Source organism: Ascidiella aspersa, chromosome 9 (genome assembly GCF_963924565.1).
Source record: "Ascidiella aspersa chromosome 9, kaAscAspe10.2, whole genome shotgun sequence".
Taxonomy (NCBI): Eukaryota; Metazoa; Chordata; class Ascidiacea; order Phlebobranchia; family Ascidiidae; genus Ascidiella; species Ascidiella aspersa.
Genome location: NC_139455.1, coordinates 5375513 through 5396522, shown reverse-complemented (window position 1 = coordinate 5396522; position 21010 = coordinate 5375513). Strand labels below are relative to the sequence as shown.

The following is a 21010-nucleotide window of genomic DNA, read 5'->3' as shown; positions in this document are numbered from 1 at the left end:
CAACTTCTATTTACGTTAAGCTAAAGGAAAAATAGATCATTTTTTAAATACAGCATCTATCGCATAGTTAGCTTTTCTGGGTTAAAAAGTAAATACAGCACGGAAAAATGGGGCTAAGGAATTCCCACGTTCCTGCAGTATTTCAAAGTATTTTAAATTAGATCATGCAATTTAGCAAAATAAACAACATGTGAATTTTTTTTAAAGTATCTGGGAGTTCCCCTAAGTCAGTCATGGGCAACCTTTTTAACACAAGGGTCAGTTAGGAAATGTAATGCTTACAGGAGGGCCGCACATCAAATAAACACTTATTCATACTTTCAGCTTTTACTACAAAAACACGAGTAATTGTTGCAAAACAATTCTTTATCTTAACAACGTGACACAAGTAAAACTTTATGAATAAAGATTGTTTTGTAAGAGACGCTTCCCATTCGAGTTCAACTGCATTAATGTAGCGTTGTAGCCTATAGGTAACATCGCACTTCAAACAGGAAACTGAAAAAGCAAAGTTTCAACATGGTGCACACTCAAATAGCCTTATTTTGGGAAAAAATAGCTGGAAGAAGGTGAAGGGCCGCACAAAAAATGGAAAAGGGCCGCAGGTTGCCCACCCCTCCCTTAGTCAATGATTGCCGTTTTCCTTAAAATGTGGTCCTGAAGTTTTTTTGCTAAACTAGATAACAAGCGTGGTTAAAATTGCAAAGCCAAAAAGGTCGAGTAAATCGACATCTTCTTGATTAAGACGTTTCGATACGAGCTTGTATCGTCTTCGATTAATGTGACTGAGAAGCAATTCAAGTATCACTTATAAGAGATGAGACGCAATTGTGATCAGTCTGAACAAAGAGATTTATTGAAATAGTTTTTATGAATAAAAACTCTTTGGTCAGAGTTTCGAAAGTAGGTGCATAATTGGCTTTGCAATTTATTATCAAGCTACATTACAGATCCGTGCATAGTGTACCCAAGCATGGTTAACGTTTCGGAAATATATTATTTCCACCTTATTTTTCAATTTAATTTGGTCTCTCAAATTCATTTAATATGTTTCAAAAATGTTTGTTCTACACAACGGCTTAGAAGGCAATTTTTTGTTGTAAAGACTATGGTAACATAAGTAATCTATTTGTTTCAAGAAAAGAGAGATTATGATTTTTTATTTTTTTACTATTTTGTAAAAACTTGAGAATTACAGCTTTGATAATCCACAGTCCACATCAAGCCTGTAACAAAACGAACTATAAAGCCGACTAACTTATCAAGTTTGTCACAACTCATTTAAATATGTCAAAGGGGTATTTTTTGACCAAAGCTTCACCCTTGCTGGTTTTACTGTATAAAATGTTGAGAGAAAACAGAAATATGTTCCTAACTATATCAAAAAAACAGTGTTAAGTTTTATCTCGATTTACTATCAGAATGTTTGAATTCCTCAATAGCTATTCAACTCAATTGTAAAAAAACGCTTTGTTGGGCAAAATAGAAAATCTTAATGAAAATAGGAAGTAGCAACTACACGTAAGCAAATCATTTGCACATAGTTAACTATGTTCATTTCACACGTCAAAACTTTTACTTCAAAAGCATGTGATAACGATGCAAAACAATGTCATTTTTATTGAAAGCAGCTCCCCCATACGCCACACACACACATTCAAGTAAAACGTAATAGTTTCGCGATGCGCGGCAAAAACGAGCGGCAAAAAAGAGCGACCAAAAAGGATAAGATTAAATATGTGAGAAAACGCGACAAAAAAGGAAGAATCAGAACTCTGACGGTAAACCACGATCCTTCATATTAGCAACGAAGCGAATATTCGCTGCACGATTCAGGATAAATCATTGGGAGTTAATATTGCACACTGCACACTGGCTTTTCTAGCAGAGTAACGAAGAGAAAATTTGAACCAAAATTTAAGGTATTTTATTGTCGTAAAAAAAGTACTATTTAAAAAATGATATTCCACTCGATACATTAGGCCCCATCGTTATTTTACTTTTGTGATTCAACAAACAATTGTAAGTGGATGCAAAACAAACCATACTAAAAGGAAATATCGTATCGCTAGCCGACCCAGTATATTTTACAGATTTTAAACTTAAAACCTTTTCTCTTTCACATAACGTAGTCCAATGGGGATTACAATTTACATCTCATTAGTAAGTAAGATCAGTATTTCAGAATGATCACAAAAGTACAGTAAAACCTGTTGCCAGAAAAACCATAAAACCCACAACTGAATAAAACACCAACGTTTCGCCTTCGCAAATAAATCAGCATAACGAAAGAAAATTGTAGAAACGAAGTGCTAAAAGTACCATAAAGCAACGTCCGACAACGGAACAGAAAAACAGCTTAACCTAACAAGGTATTCAAATTCAATGCTTACACGAAATATTTCTTTAAAGGTTTGTTTCTTGGCGCTGTGATAGACTTCGGGCTATTTCCAAGGCGAACCCCTTGGTGGGAAGACAAACATATGAAGACCATAAGACAAAAACGAATAGTTAAGGACAAGCAAAATATGCACTTGGAAACGTTGTTATTAAAGCAAGATTAAAACACTGAAAGCGGGAAGAAAGAGTTAAATAAAAATGGACGTGTTAACTTGGCCGTCCACGGTCTGGGCTTCGGCCTTGGCCTGGAAAAGCTGCTGAACCAGAACCGACTTTTCGTGCTCGAGTTGGGAGATTTTTTCGGTTTGTCTTGAGACCTCCTGCGAAAAAAGTAAACAGTCAGCTTATTTACGGCTCTTTACTGTACTAACTGTAGAGGATTAGCCTATGTTGTGGCGATTTAAGTCTACTCTGAAGTTTAGTCATAGGTTTGATAAGACGAATTGTTTTACAATTAGCTCGATTCGGGCTAAATTGGATTAACGGCTGTATTTTAACCAACCAATCCAAATAACATTGCTAAAAAAATTAATAACAGGCTAAAAATTAAAATAAATGGGCTGCAATTGCTCATAAATGTCATTAGGACTTAGGAGAAATATCTCGAGGTAAACTTCGGTCATTTTTATGCTTAGTTATGGACGTTAGTTTGGTAATTAGCTGCTCTCGATAATCTACTTTACCATTTTAACACAAATGAATACTAAAAGATCCCGAAAATTTGCCTTGTAGTGATACCTATATCATATATGTCATGCAGTCGTCAAATTATATTCAATAAAAGTCCTTCAGCCGTTAAACCGTGTGTTCAACAGTGACGTATGTTTTTGTGTGCTATAACATAAAACTGAAACAAAATACCACCCTTTGCGAATTCGCACGTGTTTCTAAACAAATGGAAAAGAGCCCGAGCTATACCGTTACACATATAACTTGTAAACTTCCAGGATAACTTGTAAGCTGGTGACTACATTTCCAACTCTAGATTTAGTGACTGACAAGTTTAACCAGCGAAATCGCTAAATTACCTGCGTGAGGACGTGATTCTGCTCTCTCAGGGCGCTTACCACTTGAGGACTTTCGACAACCTTTTCCGACAATGGACGTGATTCCTTGGCCTTTAGTGGCAAAAAAGTTTTTAGTGATTTATCCGTAATACACCTAAGAGGAATGGTTTTGACCAAAGCGTTTTCATATAAAAGTGAATAGAGATTTTGTAGCAAACTTTTTTAGCTGTCAAGTGTTGCTAAGAACTACTGGTTAGATATTTAGATTAGGGTTAGATGAGAACATCCATACTTTTAGCCTACAGTTATTTTAGCTGAATAAAACCTATGGTCCTTGTGTTTGACAGTATTATACAGAACACTTGGTCTTGTTTTGACAAGCAGTAGATAACGAATTCTAAGCTGTGTCATCTAAGTCTATTTTTATTCATTTTCATATTTGCACATCGAAGTCGGAAAAAGTAAATTTTGTATAGGAGACTGGAGAATAAATTGCGTTATTAGTATGCTCAGACAAGCAGTAAATATAAACAATCAAAGACCGCTTTGCCAGGTTATTGGGCAAATATGATTAGCGTTCGGAAGTTTAGTTACATCAAGTTTTTAACCTTGCAATTTTATTAAATTCAAGGTAGAATCGCCACGTTGGGTCGCAATTTTTGTCTAAAATTCCTATGTAAAGTTGGTATCGGAACGGCACCGATAGAACTCAAGTATCAGACGACTACCGATACTACAACTTGGTATCGGGCATCGTCTTCGATCCAAAATCATTAGACATCCCTAGTTGGCATCAAAAATTCTACCTTCTTGGCGTCGGTCATTTCGCCAACCAATCGTGTCATCTCCGAAATCCGAGTTAGCAATTCGTCCAGTCTGGCCTGGGACACCTCGGCCTCATTTTCGCCGTAGGCCCGGGTGGCCGTCGTGGCCAGCCTCTGGCGCTCCTGGATGTCCCGCAGGCGCCGCTGAAACCAGTCCCGGCCCCGTTCCAGGGCGTCGAGGCCCTGAAGGACCAGGTCCTTTTCCTGTTCCAGCAGCTTCATGCACTTGAGCTGCGAAATTGGAAAGGTAGTTTGTTTAATAAAACTACTTTCCTAATATTGTACCGCGAGGTATTGGAGATAATAAAGTGACAGAACTGAGACTAAAATGCTTATATTGAAATCCGATATTAATAATCGACTTTAATGAACAAAAACCTAATATAAATAAGTTTTAAGTACTTAAGCATTTTTAAACATAGTGTGGCCTTAAAATTAACACACTGTGAAAATCTGCAATTACTCTAACGAACGAAGGGTGTGTGTTGGGGGGTACATAATATTATTAAACCACTAAAGCTAAACTTACACATGAAAAAGGGCGCATGTAACGTTTTGTAGATTTTCACTACCAAAAAACAACAATTCACAGTCGTTTAACCTTACGCAAGATCTCGAGAAAATATAGACTAAAAAGTTAAAAAAATTTTTTTTCGCTGCCTTATTTGATTGTTGGAATTTGTTGCTAAACATACGTTTCAGCCTTTGCAAAAAAAAGTGTGTCGTTCATATCGCATTCGTTTCTTCACAGCATTACAACACGATGGGCCACATTAAATAGTTGACTGCACAGTGTTACAATAGCGCTCAAAAAGAGTGGATTGAAAAGTATATGTAAAATCTTATTTAGAAACAGAAATTTTCCGAGTTGAAATTTTAACAGGCAAAAAAATAAAAAAAACGACCCGCGCACTCACCACGTTGTAATCGATTCCGTTGGCCACTGTGTGGCGCCTCGGGTCTCTTCTCTTATTTGTGGTACCCCGCCTCCTTCCAACTGTTGCGTAACTTCCCACTCCAACATTGGTCGCATCGTGGGTGGACGGTAAAACTGTCAAAAAAAGAAGTGTTTTATTTATAAGTTTTGAACGTACAATTTCCGGAGACTAGTGCAGAAATTAAATGCAACATTGGTATAATGAAGAAAACTCTTCGAACTGTTCAAATAAAACTTCAACAAAATAAACGTTGATTTCCGAGAGAAATATAACAAAAAACATTGAAATCAAATACGAACTTTACACTTTTGCAATAAAAGGTGTTTTTTAGCAATTTCTAAAAGCGACAAACGATGTTGATATTATCGAATTTCTGGCCTTGATCGATACTTCACATTGTTCATAAGATTAAAAAAAACGTGGAAATGTAAAGATGTGGTTTTCATAACATGAGACAAACATCCACGACTAGAACATTTTGCATTGTCCTACCAAGAAATAACTCGTTCCTGCGGCATATACGGGCTGGAGGGTTGGTGGTTATCAATAGCGAGCACATTTTTAGGTTTTACAGTGTCGTATTTTGCCGGAACGTTGCCCGTTCTTGCCTTAATACAGCTCCAAAACCACAAACAACCATTGGTGTGCAAACAAAAGCACGGGCCAACGAAAATTATGGAGAACAATTGCTACCGCCGCGTATAGAGTTACACGTTGAGCGTTTTACAGCTGGTTAGTTGGTATTTAGTTTGTTAGACCCACATTCGTCGCTAGCGTTAAAACAATCCACACCAAAAACAAACAACACGAAAGCAGATAGTCGGTTTCGGATTCAAACAAAAACACAAGCGGCCGCAGTTTCGAGTGCTTATTATTACCGAACAATCGAGGGACAAGTGGTAATGCCTACACAATAGCAACGTCCGATTGCTAAAGCCTCTTATACTGGAATCAACTAAACCAGTCAGGAATAGCGCTGAGGACATCAGAACTAACGACCGCCCTATTGTTTGTCGAATATCCACCGAACAACAAGTGGCATTGAGTGAGCATGAAGACTATTACAAATCCCAATCAAAATCCCCTTCAAACTTGGTAAATGATAATTAATCAATAGTAGGGGAAGATGTCATGCAAACCTTCCTTTTATTAGTTTCCTACCATAGTTGTTTTAATGACAAAGGCCAAATTTATAGCATTTAAACCCCGGCCCAACCGGTATGAGCAAGGTCGGTATTTTAAACCTCACTGCATGCTAGATTTTTGGGGCCTTGCATTACTTGCACGATATTTTTTGATGATTAACTTATTTTAGTTAGCCCCTGTGAAGGGTGAACTATGTAATATGCGTATGTGTGACATTATCTTTGGGTCAGTACGACTTCTGAAGGGCCGGATAGAAGTTGTACACACTTCTGTATGAATATTATAGAGTTTTCACAAAAAAAGTCCTTTTGCCAAAAAGGAAAAAAAAAACTGTTAACTTATAATATTGGGCTAACGGTATGTCGATCTAACGCGTATAGATTATTTGAGCGTTTAAAAATCTAAATTTTAAACGAACAAACTCCGTTTTCTACTTGGGGATGTGTTTTAGAGTTAGTACTTGATCCTAATTACCATCTGAAGAATACATATTACGAGAGAGGTTGTTAGCAGAGAGCATGTGTTCGATGACATATATCAAGTATACTTGACCCGCGTTGTCCTCGTAAACAGATTGGCGTAGGCGGCGCACGCCAGCTCACAAAACCGCACGAACAAGATCTTAAGTGTTGCCAATACGCAGGGATTAGTGGGATTTACTCGGAAATCGCGGCGCAGATCGACGGATTTTTTTTTTCGAAGGCCATTCTCCCGGGACGAAGGTCGCCTATATTGACTTGTTTTTGTTACAGAATAGGCTTCTGATGTTGTCCAGGCATTGAACGCGTTTTGAAAAATTTTAGAGATGACGTCACAAATTTACGTCATAACGGAGTCTAACACAAGTAAGCTAAGGAAACCGGAGATTATCGTTTAATGTGGTGCACAAATATGCCACTGAAATGGTTGCCTAAATATATTCAAGGAGTTGGCCGTTTGCCTGTGAAACAAGAAATTTTTTAAGTCGATACGGCGAACCTGCAAACGTTTATGTTATGGAATGTCATTCCAGACCGTTCCGCCTTACCTTCAGAACTGGTGTAAACTCGTACTGCCATATTGTATTACTTTCAGGTTTCGTTATAATTTGTCACCCTTCTGAAATTGTCTTTTGATAAACTAAAACATAAAGCGCATTCGCGCTCATTGCTGAACATTACTTTTTCTTATATTTAAACAATTTGAAGGGCCAAATAAAAAAACAACTAATACTTCTTTTCAAAATGGCCTAGAAAAACTGTAGCTTATACAATGGCCTTGTCTTAGGTCGCAAACGAATTTTCCAAGGTCGAGTTACATCGGCGCCGCATTCGTGTGAGGTTCTCGCAAAAACGCTTCCCACAGCACGCAAAAGCATTGAAGACCTTTGTGTCCCTTGTTTAGTACGCAAGGACCTGTTTAAATGCCAGGTTTTAGTTAAATTTTCAGGTTTTAGTTTCAAGACCTGTTTGAATGCCAGGTTTTTAGTGCAAAACAGTGGTACGCCGGCACGGAATATTTATCGTAATTTACGTTACGAAAATACGGCACTTGGTAACAAGGGATTATGACCAAAAAACTGTACTAAACCAAAGTAAAAATAAACAAAACTACCTTTTAAAAGACGAGAAGTTTGTTTTTTAATAACCTCCATAAATCGTAAGTCAACATACTATTTATTTATCATTTCCCCTTATACTGGATGAATAAAAAAATATCTGGAACTACGCCGCAAATTAGAAACCAAAGTATAAAAGGCTTCTGTTTTTTCAACGCGTACGGGTCATTACGCGCCCATCTGAAATTTTTAATAGCCCTAAAGCTTCGCACCGAGCTTTCAGAACTACCAGCCACGTACAAGCATGAAAATTGTCTTCGGAACGTTTGCAAAGCGCCAAGAACAAGAAAAGGGCGCGGGAATTTCAAGCAGACAGGAGAAAAGCGATACACCGGTGCCGGAGAGTTGGCACAAGGGCGAAGGACCCCAAACGCCCCGACATTGAGGTGTCGGATTTCGGCCAGCCAGCTACGACAGTAATGCAGCAAGAATGCGACGCCGGGGTTCGAAGGGCCAGGGATCGGTAAACAAGCGGCATGGGTTTATGCAAGTGGCGCAGTGATGCTGTTCATGCCGGTGGTTGTGTTACCGGGTTAGACGCAGTGCTGGAAATGGCGCGAATTATGAGCTAAAAGAATCCTGTTTTGTTGCAGTATGCTTGACGACTTTTACCAGTGTTGCAAACATTTCATTTTGAAACTTCCAGTAAAGCTATTTGTAAATACCGCAAGTGAATTGTTTTATCTGCAAAAATTAGAATCAATAACCCTATTTTTTTAAACAAAATGCTTATGGGATACACTTCATTTCAACGCAAGTCATTTGTGCAAAAAACTCAAGTTAAGTCATTTAAACACAGTCAAGTGATTTGACTTAAATTATTACAACACTGAATTCAAATATTAATAAGTTAGCAAAAGGCGATTTGGAATCAAACGTTTGAGACCTAATTCGTCACTCCGTTCTTCGAATTCCGATTTTGATAATAATTTGGTCAACTTTAAGCGCTTTACGTTAACGATACACAAGATACTTAAACCTTACAAAAGATATCCGCGTATGATCGGCCAAACAACCTTTAGCCTGTATCGAAACGGCGACTGTGTGAATTACGCAAACTACCCGATAACTGAGTCAGTGCGTTTGCTGCGTATTTCCACCTCGGCATGCAGCGTCACATGGCTGCACCTGAACCTGATGTTGCAGGTGCGAAGTTGGGCGTGGTATTGTGTTCGTTTACAAGGCAGCTTAGAAAAGAGATCTCCATGCTTTAACCCAAACCCTTTCATTTAATATTGTTATTTCGCAAAGAAGTTGCCACTCCGCTACCTACAGTCCTTTACCGGCAAAAATTTTGGTTAGTCATTCTCCAACGGTTATACAACGGGGCATCCTTGGATACAGGGAAATAATGTTTTGGCATTGGTAAGCCGGCACCGAGTAGATGCATATCGGGATTCTGCGGGTCGTTGACTGTTTTGGGGCAAAGCGCGGCCAGGTGTTTTATCAACAAAGCTGCGATGTATCTTTGCAGCTTTGTTTGGGTGGTTGACTGGGTTGTTGGGCAACGCACTTTATCAGATTAAGGAAAATAAAATAAATAATTTAAGGCAGTGTTGTAAAGAATCCAATGACTCTTAGTGTAGTCAGTCTTTTTAAATGACTTGGGGAAAAAGTTTGTTTTCATAAGAATATATTTTTTTTTTTTAAATTGCTAATTTATTCAATTCTTTTCACCTACAACAACTTGTTTTTAGTGGAGCTACTATTTGCTCAAAACTACAGAAAAACTTGAACATTTTTAATAGTTTAATGTTTTATTTTTATGTCAATGACTTGATTTCGCGAGTTAACTTGCTTTAACCATGACCTGGGCAGGGGGGTTTGCGCATTTTTTTTTAGTTTATATTTTTACACTATACGACGTTATAGTTGTCGGTTGTGTGATGCAAAATGATTGCAAAATGCTAAGTTTGCTGATTTACTGTCCTCCAATTAGAAGAACACAGCCCAAAACACATACGTGATGTTTCGTTGGTTCACGGGGTCATCTGTCATCGTGGCGCGCATCATGCCACCCAGAACGCCGTAAAAGTGAATATATTTTCCCCTAAAAGTGACAAATGCCACGGGCCGACCAAATAAAGCGCCAATAAAACGCAGACAGGTGAGAATTAAGGATTTATGGCTGTTTATACAGATAGACAGCGGCCTCACTGCTCAAATCTCCATTGCTGCATGTTTAGCTAGAATTATTACTAAATACCCCTGAAAACAGGCCGTTGTTGTAAAATATAGTTTCGAAAACGGTTTAAAATCTTTACAGACGAAGCTTCTATTAATTAATCAGCAAGTATGAAAATAGTTTTATATGAACATTAAGCGCTCGGAATTAGCGAACTAACTGCATGTTGTGTTGACATGGTGTGTTGATCAAATTTTTCCAATGTGCTGAAATAACATCCTACACCGCTTTTCAGAGATTAAAAAGATGTTTACAATTTTTTCTCGGTGTCTTTATGTAGCCGATAACATACAGAAAAGCAAGGGTTAGTCTGCATTACAGACACAACTTGATCAACGATGATGTGTTTTCGCCAATACATATCCCATCTTGCACGTAGTTCGTTGTTAAACAACAACTTAAAACCTTCCAGGAAAGATGTTATCGGCCCAATCGCATAAGGATTAAGTCGGGCGCGAATAAACAAAATAACTCCGTCGTGCGTGTACGTTAATAAACAGATATCGTGTTCAACTAAACCGAAAATTAATACAGTTTAAGCTTTGGGTAAAAACTTGGGGAAAAGGCCATTCGGAACCACAAGTTCACGACCTAATTCCTCATTCCATCCTTCGAAATCCGATTTTGTTAATCATTTGGTCAATTTTAAGCGCTTTACGCTAACGATCTTATAAGAGACTTAAACCTTATGATAGGTCAAACAACTTTTAGCGTACATCATAATAACGACCGTGCGAACAACAGAATTTAATCCTCTTTTACGGCGAAACCGGTGACTGACGTAATCATTTTGCAGTTAGTTATGTAATGTTGAGAAGCACAACGGTTTTACATAAACACACAGGTATAGAGAAGCGTGGTTTATAATATATATGGATCCTGTTAAGCTCAATTGCAACCTAATTTTATTTTCATAAAAAATTAAGAATACGAATGGTTTGTTTGGAAGTTAGAATTGTTCGACTGGTTACAAACCAAATCAGGGGTTCCTAGACTTTTTTACCGCGAAACCCTAAATTTTTCTTTCATCTCGCGTGGACCACTGTAGGCAAAAAAATTAAAAAAATAACGTCATAAATTGACGTCACAGTACAAATAGATCTATAAATTTGCTGATTTCGGTCCAAAAATGTGAAAGTGTAATGGAGTCTAAATACATTCAGTGCAAAACCGTTTTATTTTTAATTAAATTGTTTTCTTTAATAAATTGATTATTTCTTAAATATAAACCAATAATTCGATTAGACCTTCATGGATTCCCTAAGACTAGTTCACAGACCCCCAAGGGGTCCATGGACCCCAGTTTAAGAAATCCTGAACTAAATGGACAAAAAGAGTCCTCTAAAAAACGCACCTCCAAAAATTTTGTTTTTGATGCAAGACAGGAAAAAATAGGATTAGACAAGGGTAGGCGCTCCCGTATGCAACAACACGTGACTCAGTGCTTAAGTAATGGCTTCAACCTCGAATTGAACCACAAACGTAATTCCTGCTTGGCGGCTGAAATTCGGGATGTAAACACATCATCATTCAACTGGTGTCTGGGCCCCAGTATGAAGTCGGGAGAAAGTCTTTCGGCGGAATGTAAGGCAGTCGATGCAATTATAGCTCGCCACGGCTTAAATTCCCTGAGCTTTGATCGTATGTTTGATCGAGATCAACAAGGTAATTGGACCGAAAATAGGAATTTCGCTATTTTAAGGTTAAGAGGTACATGCGTTTTTTTTTTCGAACTGCTTGATAAAGATCAAAAACATGAAAAAATTATTTAAAAAAAAAACTAGTAATTGTTGACAAGGATCTAGAACACGCGTAATCACACGATTTTTTATTAAAAATATCTTCTTAGGCCAAGTACCTCTACCATTCTACCAAATTTTAAAATTGGAAAACTAAGATATTTTAATTACATATTATTACAACGTAACACTTGTTATGCACCGCGGTAATAAATTGGTTCTAATTTTTACCTTTTTTTATTTAATTTAGGTGAAGTTTTATACGAATATGGTTTACAGTTTCAACTTTCTTTAAAGATAATGATTTTTTTAATATCAGAGGGTTTATTAAACATATTGCAAAAACTGCAACTTTCTCTAAAATAGTAAATCAAAACTCAAACAGCACATCTGGGCTGGACTTTGAAACTGGGTCGACGCGACGCTTTGCGGTAAAACAACAAAGGGGCCGAGTAACCAACTCCACAGCCGGCTCTTACCAAAGCTATTTCCCTAAACTTAAAACCGTAAACAAGAAGGCTCGGCTGACAACCGCAAACCCAATTGTGGTTTGGCCCCCTGTCTGCCCCAGCCTGCAATTAATCCCCATTATAGGCAAGTTCACGTGGTAGTTTTTAAACTTTTCCGTTTTTTTACCTCTTTTGTTTGTTGTATTTTCGGTGCATTTTTAACGACCTGGCTACAATTTACCGCGCCAATTTTAAACTAGATCTCCCAAATCATTTCCTATTCATTTAAATGCAAAAATGGCACAAAAACATAAACACAGTCAGCTGCTACAGAATCGTCTTTGTAAACCGACTAATATCGAAACCTTGAATTAACAAAAGCGAGATGAACAAAACACAAAACGTAACCTAGGAAACAAAAAAATAAACCTAGGAAACAAAAAAATAAACCTAGGAAACAAAAAATAAACCTAGGAAACAAAAAATAAACCTAGGAAACAAAAAATAAACCTAGGAAACAAAAAATAAACCTAGGAAACAAAAAATAAACCTAGGAAACAAAAAATAAACCTAGGAAACAAAAAATAAACCTAGGAAATTATAGTCTTCAAAACCAGCGTCACATTTAGCATACAAGCAAGTGAGCAACTCGACAAATTGTTCTTGATCAACCAGGCGTGCCTCGCAAACCCGTATTTCAAAGTAACTTTCAGTAAGGCAGATATAGCAAAAAGTGTATCAAAAAAAAACTAGTTCACCGCTCATTGAAACAACGTATTATAATTTTTCGATATAGCACTGCATATACTGTTAAATTTCTAGTTTTGCATAATTTCAACAACTTTTTCGGAAATCGATTTAAATTGATATATTAGCCGGGTAAAATAGCCTCCGGAAGGTATTGACCGGATCGCTCGTTTACGCTTGCACCCGTTAGCGATTATATGTCGATTTAAACTACTGTGCTGTTCAGGTAAATAGCCTCTTCCTTGACTTATATTCTACCTAAAAACAACACCCCCAATACCTGTAGCAAAAAAATGACATTCACTTATTTTCAACCAAACAACAACGCCCTGTACCTGTAGCCTTAGCAGACGACCTGCTGACAGGCGGCGGATCCAGCAGCTGGTTATACAGGGAGGCCTCGCTCTCTGGACCTGCGCTCTTCGGCCTAACTGGCATATGCCGGGGATCGGGGCTTCTCGAGTTTCTGGCCGACTTTTGGGCGGGCCTTTCCGGCGGCGAGGCGCTATTGCACCGGCGTCCCTGGCCGTCGCTGGCCGCGTGGTCACCGCGTTCGGTGGGGGAACGGTCCGCGGAACAGGCGGCCCGTTTTCGCTCGCTCGAAGACGACCTGGTCGTTTGGTTGCGATAGAAGGGGTCCTCGTTTTCCTGTTCTTCCTGTTTTCTGTGGGCGAGATTTTGATTGGTGAGTGTTTCGTTATCTCGAAAAATAACGGATTTCATGTGCTCCATCGGACGTTAGTTAAATATTAAAATCAATTGACTAGCGACGCCAAGCACTAATGCAGTAGTTCATACAACAATGATACAGTGTTTAAATTAATGTATTCCTATAGGTCAAAATTTGTTTAAAATTTTAATTTAATAGGTCAACATTTCTCATTTTTAGGGTTACAAAATAATCGCTCTAGTGATTAGTATCAACTGTTCGATAATATCGGATCGGAGCCGAAACCCGATCCCAAGTAGTAGAATCGATACTTGTCCGATTCTAGGCTAGTATCGGTGCCGACCCGATAGCAAATTAACATAGGATTTTCAGGAATAATTTGCGATTTAAATGCAGAAGATTTAATCTTTACAAAAAAAAAATTTCATGAGAAAAATCGCCTTTAGTAATCCACAATCAATTGATGTACGTCCTTAATTGAAAGATTAAATCGGATATTTGACCTAATTAAAGCTTTTTCAATATATAAGATATTGGTAAATATTGGGTAAATCTCATTTATTATACTCGTATTCCGTTATACTTATAAACCATTTTTGTTATATATACTTACTTTGAAGTACTCGCTATGCCTTATATTTCGCAACACCAGTATCTAACATATATTGTTTTAGGAGGCTTGACTTGGCCTTAATCCCTACTAATGAGTCAGTCAATTGGTGTCAATATGGCTTGACAGGGGTTAACTATAGTGCATAAAATGAACGTTGTTTCATACGAATATTTTGGATCCTAAAGCAACTTTCCAAAACACGATTACTTACTCTTCGCTGTCAAAGTATTGCTGAATGAGGTTAGGTGAAGTGTTGGACTTGTGCCGACTGCGCAGCCCACCACCCCTCTGTGATGACGTGTAAGGGGCCAAATCGTTGAAGCACGTCTCCGACGCTGACGTCACCTTGGATCGTGACGACATAGCAGGGCGACGAAGGCTGCCATAGTGACTCGGAATGGCCGCAGCTGATTTAGCCCTTTGCATTGTACCTGGTCATGATATTTTTAAGTTGTCAGGTTTCTCGGCAAAGAACTTCGATTTTGTTCGTTAAACGTTAATTTTAATGTTTAGTTTGGGTTGAAACAACAGCTTCATGCGTTTGGCCTGGCTTGTAAAACCAGGTTTTCGTTCGATAGGGTTGAAAACTGTCGGTTGCAAATCTGTTTAGAGTAATATAAAATGCAGCATCTACAAAAGTGTATAAGAAACGTGGGCACGTTTTACTTGGTTTTACGCAATTTGACAGGACTGTCAAACGCATCTTTCCATTTTGACGAAGGTAATTTTTTTTTTCAGTATGAAGTGAAATTTTAATTTTAATTAACATAAGCACCGCGAGAAAACGGACATGAATATATCTGTCGAAATAGACATGAGAAGAGTTTTCTTATTTACATAAATTGTACCTCAATTCAAGTAAAACGATCATACTTTAAGTGGATCCTACACATAACAAAAAGAAAGGGACAATCGAACGACAATTTTAAATTGGAGACTTTAACTTTAAGTAAAATTGTACTGGATGCCAAATTAAAGCGTCTAAGTAAACAAATAAAAAGCAATACTTGTTTGTTAAAAAGTTAACTCTAAATTCGATAACCAAAGTTTACCATAGGCCCAAACGAGTATTTCTCACCCCCTTTCCCATTACCAAACACCCACCAGTGATCCCTATGTATTTCCCCGAGAGACCGATCGGTTTCATCTTGCCGAACGAGCTCTTGCCATTGGTGCTGATGAAGAGGGTGGTGGCAGTGACGCAATCCAGCTCGCTCTTCTCCGAGAGCTGGGAGCACTCCTCCTCTCCCACTCCTGCTCCTTGCTCCTCCTCAGGAGCACCTACGTCATCAAGGGGGCGATATTTTTGACTTGTCAAAAAATGTCAAAATTTACCCGTTACGTCAAAATTCGTCAAACTTATTTCAAGTCAAAATCGTTTACAAAATTAACACTAACTGTAGTGAGCTATTTGAAATTTTCTATCAGTTTATTATTTTATTTATTAAATTACATTCAACAACATTTTAACTGTGTTACATCTTCATAAATAAATATACGGTACACGTGATGGCCGGCAGAATATTGACTGGTTTAGCGCGAACTTCATTCTTGCTTTAGATAGTTGTGTATCTCTGATTTTGACAAATGTATTAAACAGTATTTACTTTGTATTATTTGGTGGTTATTTAGAATTATTATTATTTTTTTGATAAATATGCTAGCTTGCTAGGTCTTTAATTGTTTACAGTTCTTTTTACAATGTATTTCAACTAAACTGTTTGGTCAACAATTTTCTAAAATACCGACGTCTTGTTGCCTTTCAATAGTTGTTTGTCTGTTTAACATGCCAATGCCTTTTCAAAAGTTTTGCATAATCCCCCCAAAAATAACTGAATTGTGAAGCACCGGTCTTCAGTAAAACATAAAAAGAAAAGACGGACGACGCCGAAACACTAATGGAGTACTTTTATACAACAAAGCATGGTTTTAATCTATGTATTCCTCTAACAGGTCAATATTTTGTCAAAATAAATTATTTTTACGTCAAAATTTGTCAAAATTTTTACTTTTGAGGTCAAAATCGCCCTAGCCATCACCTTTCAGGGCTTTTCCTGACTCGTCCACGTTCAGCGCCTTATCCGGGGTCGGCTCGGATTTCAGACTAATAACGTCGCCGGAAAGGTCAGACTTGATGATGTCATCGTCCGACTTCTTGTCTATCACGTCATTGAAGAGGTTTTCTTTGTTGTGGGCCGGTTCGGCGGCGAACTTGGTGGCGTAGCCCATTTTGGCCACGCGCCCTTCGCCCCCCTTGGCCATTCCGGCGCCGCCCGGCCACGGGTTCCGCTTGGGACTCGGGAGCACCTGCAAGTGATGACGTCACGTGGTGTTAATCGGCGGCCGATGCAGCACTGGGTGTTAATGGTGGACACGATTATACAGCCCAATGTGGGATTTTGACATGTCTCGTTGATTTTTGCTTTGTTCACTTTTCGACACTTTGGTTTCTTTTACTTTAGACTTATGTGCTATTCCATGGGGTTTCTCCACTGTTTTGATTTCACCTATTAAGCTTTGGATGATGTTACTTTGTGTTCGTGCTTACGAATATATGACGTCATTTTTTGGCATTCTTTTTAACTTAGTAAAGTGAAACAGCTACACTTTACTTGGCCACCAAAGATGTACACAGTCATATGTTTGTTTTTACGGGAGGCTCGCAACAAATGAAGCGCTTTTCCGCTATTGTGCAAACCCAAACATCAAGCAACAAGCCTCTTCAACAAAGCCCAGACTTTATTCTTATTAATACATTGATAGTTGTCCGAGGCGCAAAATCTCGTATTAAAGTCTTGGATAAAAGTAACCCTGGCTTTATTTTTATAGCGGTAACAGTAAGTTAAGTGGGGGTACGGCTTCAAAATAGAAGATTACCTTTGAAAAGGCTCAGCTGGCCTACTGTCACTTACTTACGACCCAATGGACCACGGTTCACCTGCATTACGTAGGTACACACTACACAGCAACAAGCGGTTCGGTCACTTTCCAAACAAGGCACGACCCCGAGCTTATAAAACAACGAAAACGGGGCAACGCGTCACCGCTGCTGCAATCAGACCGTAGCCCGCGTTTCCGAGGACTTTCGAGTCTGCCGCAGTCCGCTTATTCGATCGCGATCACTGAAGATTTGTTGCCGCAACAAACGAACGAAAACCCCAAAAAGCCGCGCTAGGATCGGAGAAACCACGAACTCTTCGCAACGAGCGGCCACGAGGCTAAAAATAGATTTTTTTCGGCTGGCGGGCGCGACTTTGAGGATTACGCAAACGCGAAGGCATTTCGATCATGGCCGAAAGCAAGCTCGAAGTCACCTGTTCTTATAGTTGTGGTGTATGTGGGATCATTATTGAGCCTTTGGGTCAGGGTAAATAATTGCAAATGTGGATTCACCAAGCAAGCCTTGCAATAAGGCGTTTCATACTTTTTTTTAGTTCATATAAACAGAAACCCACTGCATTTGGCAAAAGTCTGTGCGTTAGATCCGTCGCTAATTTATCGTTATGATTTAACGAATGAAAAATATGTTAAATTTGTAGTTCTTTTTTAACGCATCACTTTTTTAGACAGTAAACGCTTCTTCAGGCCGCACAACATGGCCCAAAAAACGATATAAATTTAGTATCGGAACGCTGCCGATACGATCCTAGTTTCGAAGTTCAAAGAGTATGGGATACCGATAATATAGGACAACGGACATCGATACTTGTGGTTTAAGGGGGGCATTGTAATATAGGTCAACGGCGAAATGCACAAACAAACGGAGCGAATACCAGACAGGTGATTTCAGCACGTCTCACCACTAGCGACAAACACAGTTGGCAATACTGGAAAGTGCTATTCTCAATCGCAGTTATTCGTTCATAAAAAGGGCAAAATGCCTTTAAAACAATAAAGTATAGCCCCGGGCGTTTAATCGGCGGCCACAACAGGTAACGCAATACGTAAAATTAAGGCAATAGCCCAATACACGAAGGTTGGTCAAAGCTAGTTTAAGATCATATGAATTATACAAAGCCCACAATGGCATCGCAGTGTTGGACAAACGTAGATATATCAAATAAACTGGTAACTTCTTATAGTGTGAAGACCTTCAAATCACGATAAAAAATAGCATAGTAAATGATAAAATATCAAATAAATCATAATCTATACGGGGCATTAAAGAGAGCTCTAAAATCTGTTAAGATTTTGTATTATTTACGAACGTAAACGTGGCTTTCCTTTTATAGCGGTGGCAAAGTAGTGCGACACAGCTTAAAAATGTTGGTTGCTTTAGAAAAGGCGACGTCAGCTGGTCGAATTACCAATGTATTTTAGGGCATCAAGATAAACATATTTTTTAACCCCAAAAAAAGGAAAAAAAAACTCAAAAACAAAATTGAACAAGTACTATACCGTGGCCGTGGAAATAGGACCGCTGTTGGACCTTCGGTGTCCGGGTTTGAAGGGCCGACTCTCGGTGCGCCCCTGCTGGTTGTAGAGGTGATAGACCCCGTTGGTTTCTCCGGGTAGGGGGTCCTTGGGAAGATCGGCCCATCGGTTGGCAGTGAAGGGGGCGTGAGACTCGCTCCTTAAACCTGTAAAGGGAAAGAACTTGTTGCAAACGATAAGAAACCTTCATAGACGGTTCATCCAACGCAAATCAAGTTTGCCATTCAACACGCGTGCTTCGTTTCGCGTCTTTGGCACTTCTTGTATTAAACTAACCAGTTGCATAAATGTGTCGCAGCTGTGCTATCGCATAGGAGTTTTTATAGTCGTTACAATGAGCCCTATAAAGGCAACCATCAATATGTTCCAAAGTACAAAAATATAACACCAAAATATTTTAACCGTTATGCTTTAACTGTATGCGTCATTCGCACCGACCTGGTACATTTAAAGTATATCAGCATAGATTTGCGGTTGCAATATATATATAAGTCGTTATTGATAGTATGCCAAAATGTAACACAACAAAGGGTTGTACGATGCGGAAAACAGTCGGTTATAAAGTGTTTCCTTATTTTTTTGTTTTTTCTTTGTGATTTAAAAACAATTGGGTCGCTTACAATGCGCTCCTTAAATGTCACTATAGCTTTAGTTATTATTCTATGACACATGATGGCGGTCCGAACAGTATTCGTAGTCTAAAAACTATAAAAACCGTTTAAAATTGGATGTGCTGTTCTTTTAGGCATTTCAAATAGACACAGGCCGCTTAATAGTTCCATCGGGAATTAAATAGTTCTCTAACCACATATTTTACCGCATTAAACACCTTAAACATAGGGCAGACATAGGCAGCTGTCATAAAATGGGCTTCAAACCGCGACAAACCTTCCACGTCGGACGCTGCGCCTCCCCTATTGCGAAAAAGTCCTTTGGCGGGCATCAGCGGCTTGTTTCTGACACCGGCCGCAGATGGCGGACGCTGGTAATAATAGGGCGGCAGCACTCCGTTCCCATCGCTTCCATCATCAGAACCAGCACCAGCACCAGCATCCATCTTGTTTTTCAAGTTATTAGCCTCTACAAGCCTCGTCCTTTCGCGGCATTGGCGAGCGCGGGCCAGGGCGGAGCGTAGACCCCATACGAAGGTCTCAAAAGACAGGAGGCCGTCCGTTGGGGCCACGGCCCTGAGGCTGTCCAGCACCCCCGGCAAGTTGGGCACCGCATCGTCCCGCCAGCGCCGTTCGATTTCGGCCAGTGGCACCAGGCCCACGCCGGCGTCGTCCAGGATATTGAAGAGGGTCCGCATTGAGTTGACAAACTGCCGTGGAAGACCGGAGATCGAAGAAGGAGGGGAACTGTTGTTGTCGGAGGTTGTGTTGGTGTTTGTTGGCTTGTAAGGGTCGCTCTTTTTGGAGGCCAGACGCGCATGACGGTTCTCGAACATGTTCTCCATTTGGCTAGGTTATTTTTTTGCTTTGCAGTTAACTTAGCCTGAAGCGATAATAAAACGTTTTGAATTTTAAATTTACTTAAAATAATAAATTTATTTTTGAACATTTTTCTATAAGCGTAGCCAGAACCAACAATGAAACGCAATATTCCAAACAAATAGACTTTCAACGCTATACAAATATAATGCAAACAATATGTTAGGTTTTTACATAAGCATAAAGCCACAACAAAAACTCCAAATCTGGATGTCAAACTGCATTCAAGCCAACTTGGTAATTAAATTCTAGACCAGCGCCGAATTCTGCCCGATCGAAAAACAAAACAAGTTAAAAAAAGTTTTACTTTAACAACAATCGGTAGAAATGTGAAATAGCATTAATTACAATTTACAAGTTCTCGTAACCAGTTAACTTAAGGCGTAAATTAACTACATTAATATGCTTAATACTAGGTTGAAATCGGTGTAATTAACTTTGTTTTCAACACCTATCAATCCGTGAATATAATATTATGGGCTTATAATGCACACCAAACTGTGCCTACACACTCTTGTCTCGAAAATAAGGTAAGTTTCATGCAAGTATATAGACACATTTCTCGATCTGCTACAAATGATGCAATTTGTTGGAAATTTACTTCAGTTAAACTCAAATAAAAAACCTCAAACGAAAGAGAGGGCATATCTAGGAAATACACTAAGACAGTCATTACTGTTAATGATAGCTGCCGGGACACTGTGGCTATGGAAATAAAATTCGGCAGAAAACGCCTTTAGCAATTTGACAACTCTCCAAACACAAGCAACA

At 38.9% G+C, this 21010-nt stretch overlaps 1 protein-coding gene across 1 annotated transcript; it reads right to left on the bottom strand.

Annotated features, from left to right (window-relative positions):
• Window positions 1-2267: 2267 nt before the first annotated feature.
• Window positions 2268-20058, bottom strand: LOC146132037 (uncharacterized). The gene is made up of 10 exons (XM_083397187.1): window positions 19638-20058; window positions 18714-18895; window positions 16355-16622; window positions 15420-15596; window positions 14527-14746; window positions 13368-13696; window positions 5149-5282; window positions 4214-4462; window positions 3429-3518; window positions 2268-2720 (listed from the first exon to the last, which is right to left on the bottom strand). Exons 1-10 carry the CDS (start codon window positions 20056-20058, stop codon window positions 2589-2591), a joined length of 2202 nt encoding a protein of 733 aa, XP_083253313.1. The 3' UTR covers window positions 2268-2588.
• Between the last annotated feature and the right edge of the window lie 952 nt (window positions 20059-21010).

Coding starts and splice junctions, on each gene's coding strand:
- LOC146132037 (XM_083397187.1), bottom strand. CDS start 20,058: ATGCGGACCCTCTTCAATATCCTGGACGACGCCGGCGTGGGCCTGGTG. Junction 14,747..15,419: donor GAAATACATAGGGATCACTG/GTGGGTGTTTGG, acceptor TATCATGACCAG/GTACAATGCAAAGGGCTAAA. Junction 4,463..5,148: donor ACGGAATCGATTACAACGTG/GTGAGTGCGCGG, acceptor CCAATTTCGCAG/CTCAAGTGCATGAAGCTGCT.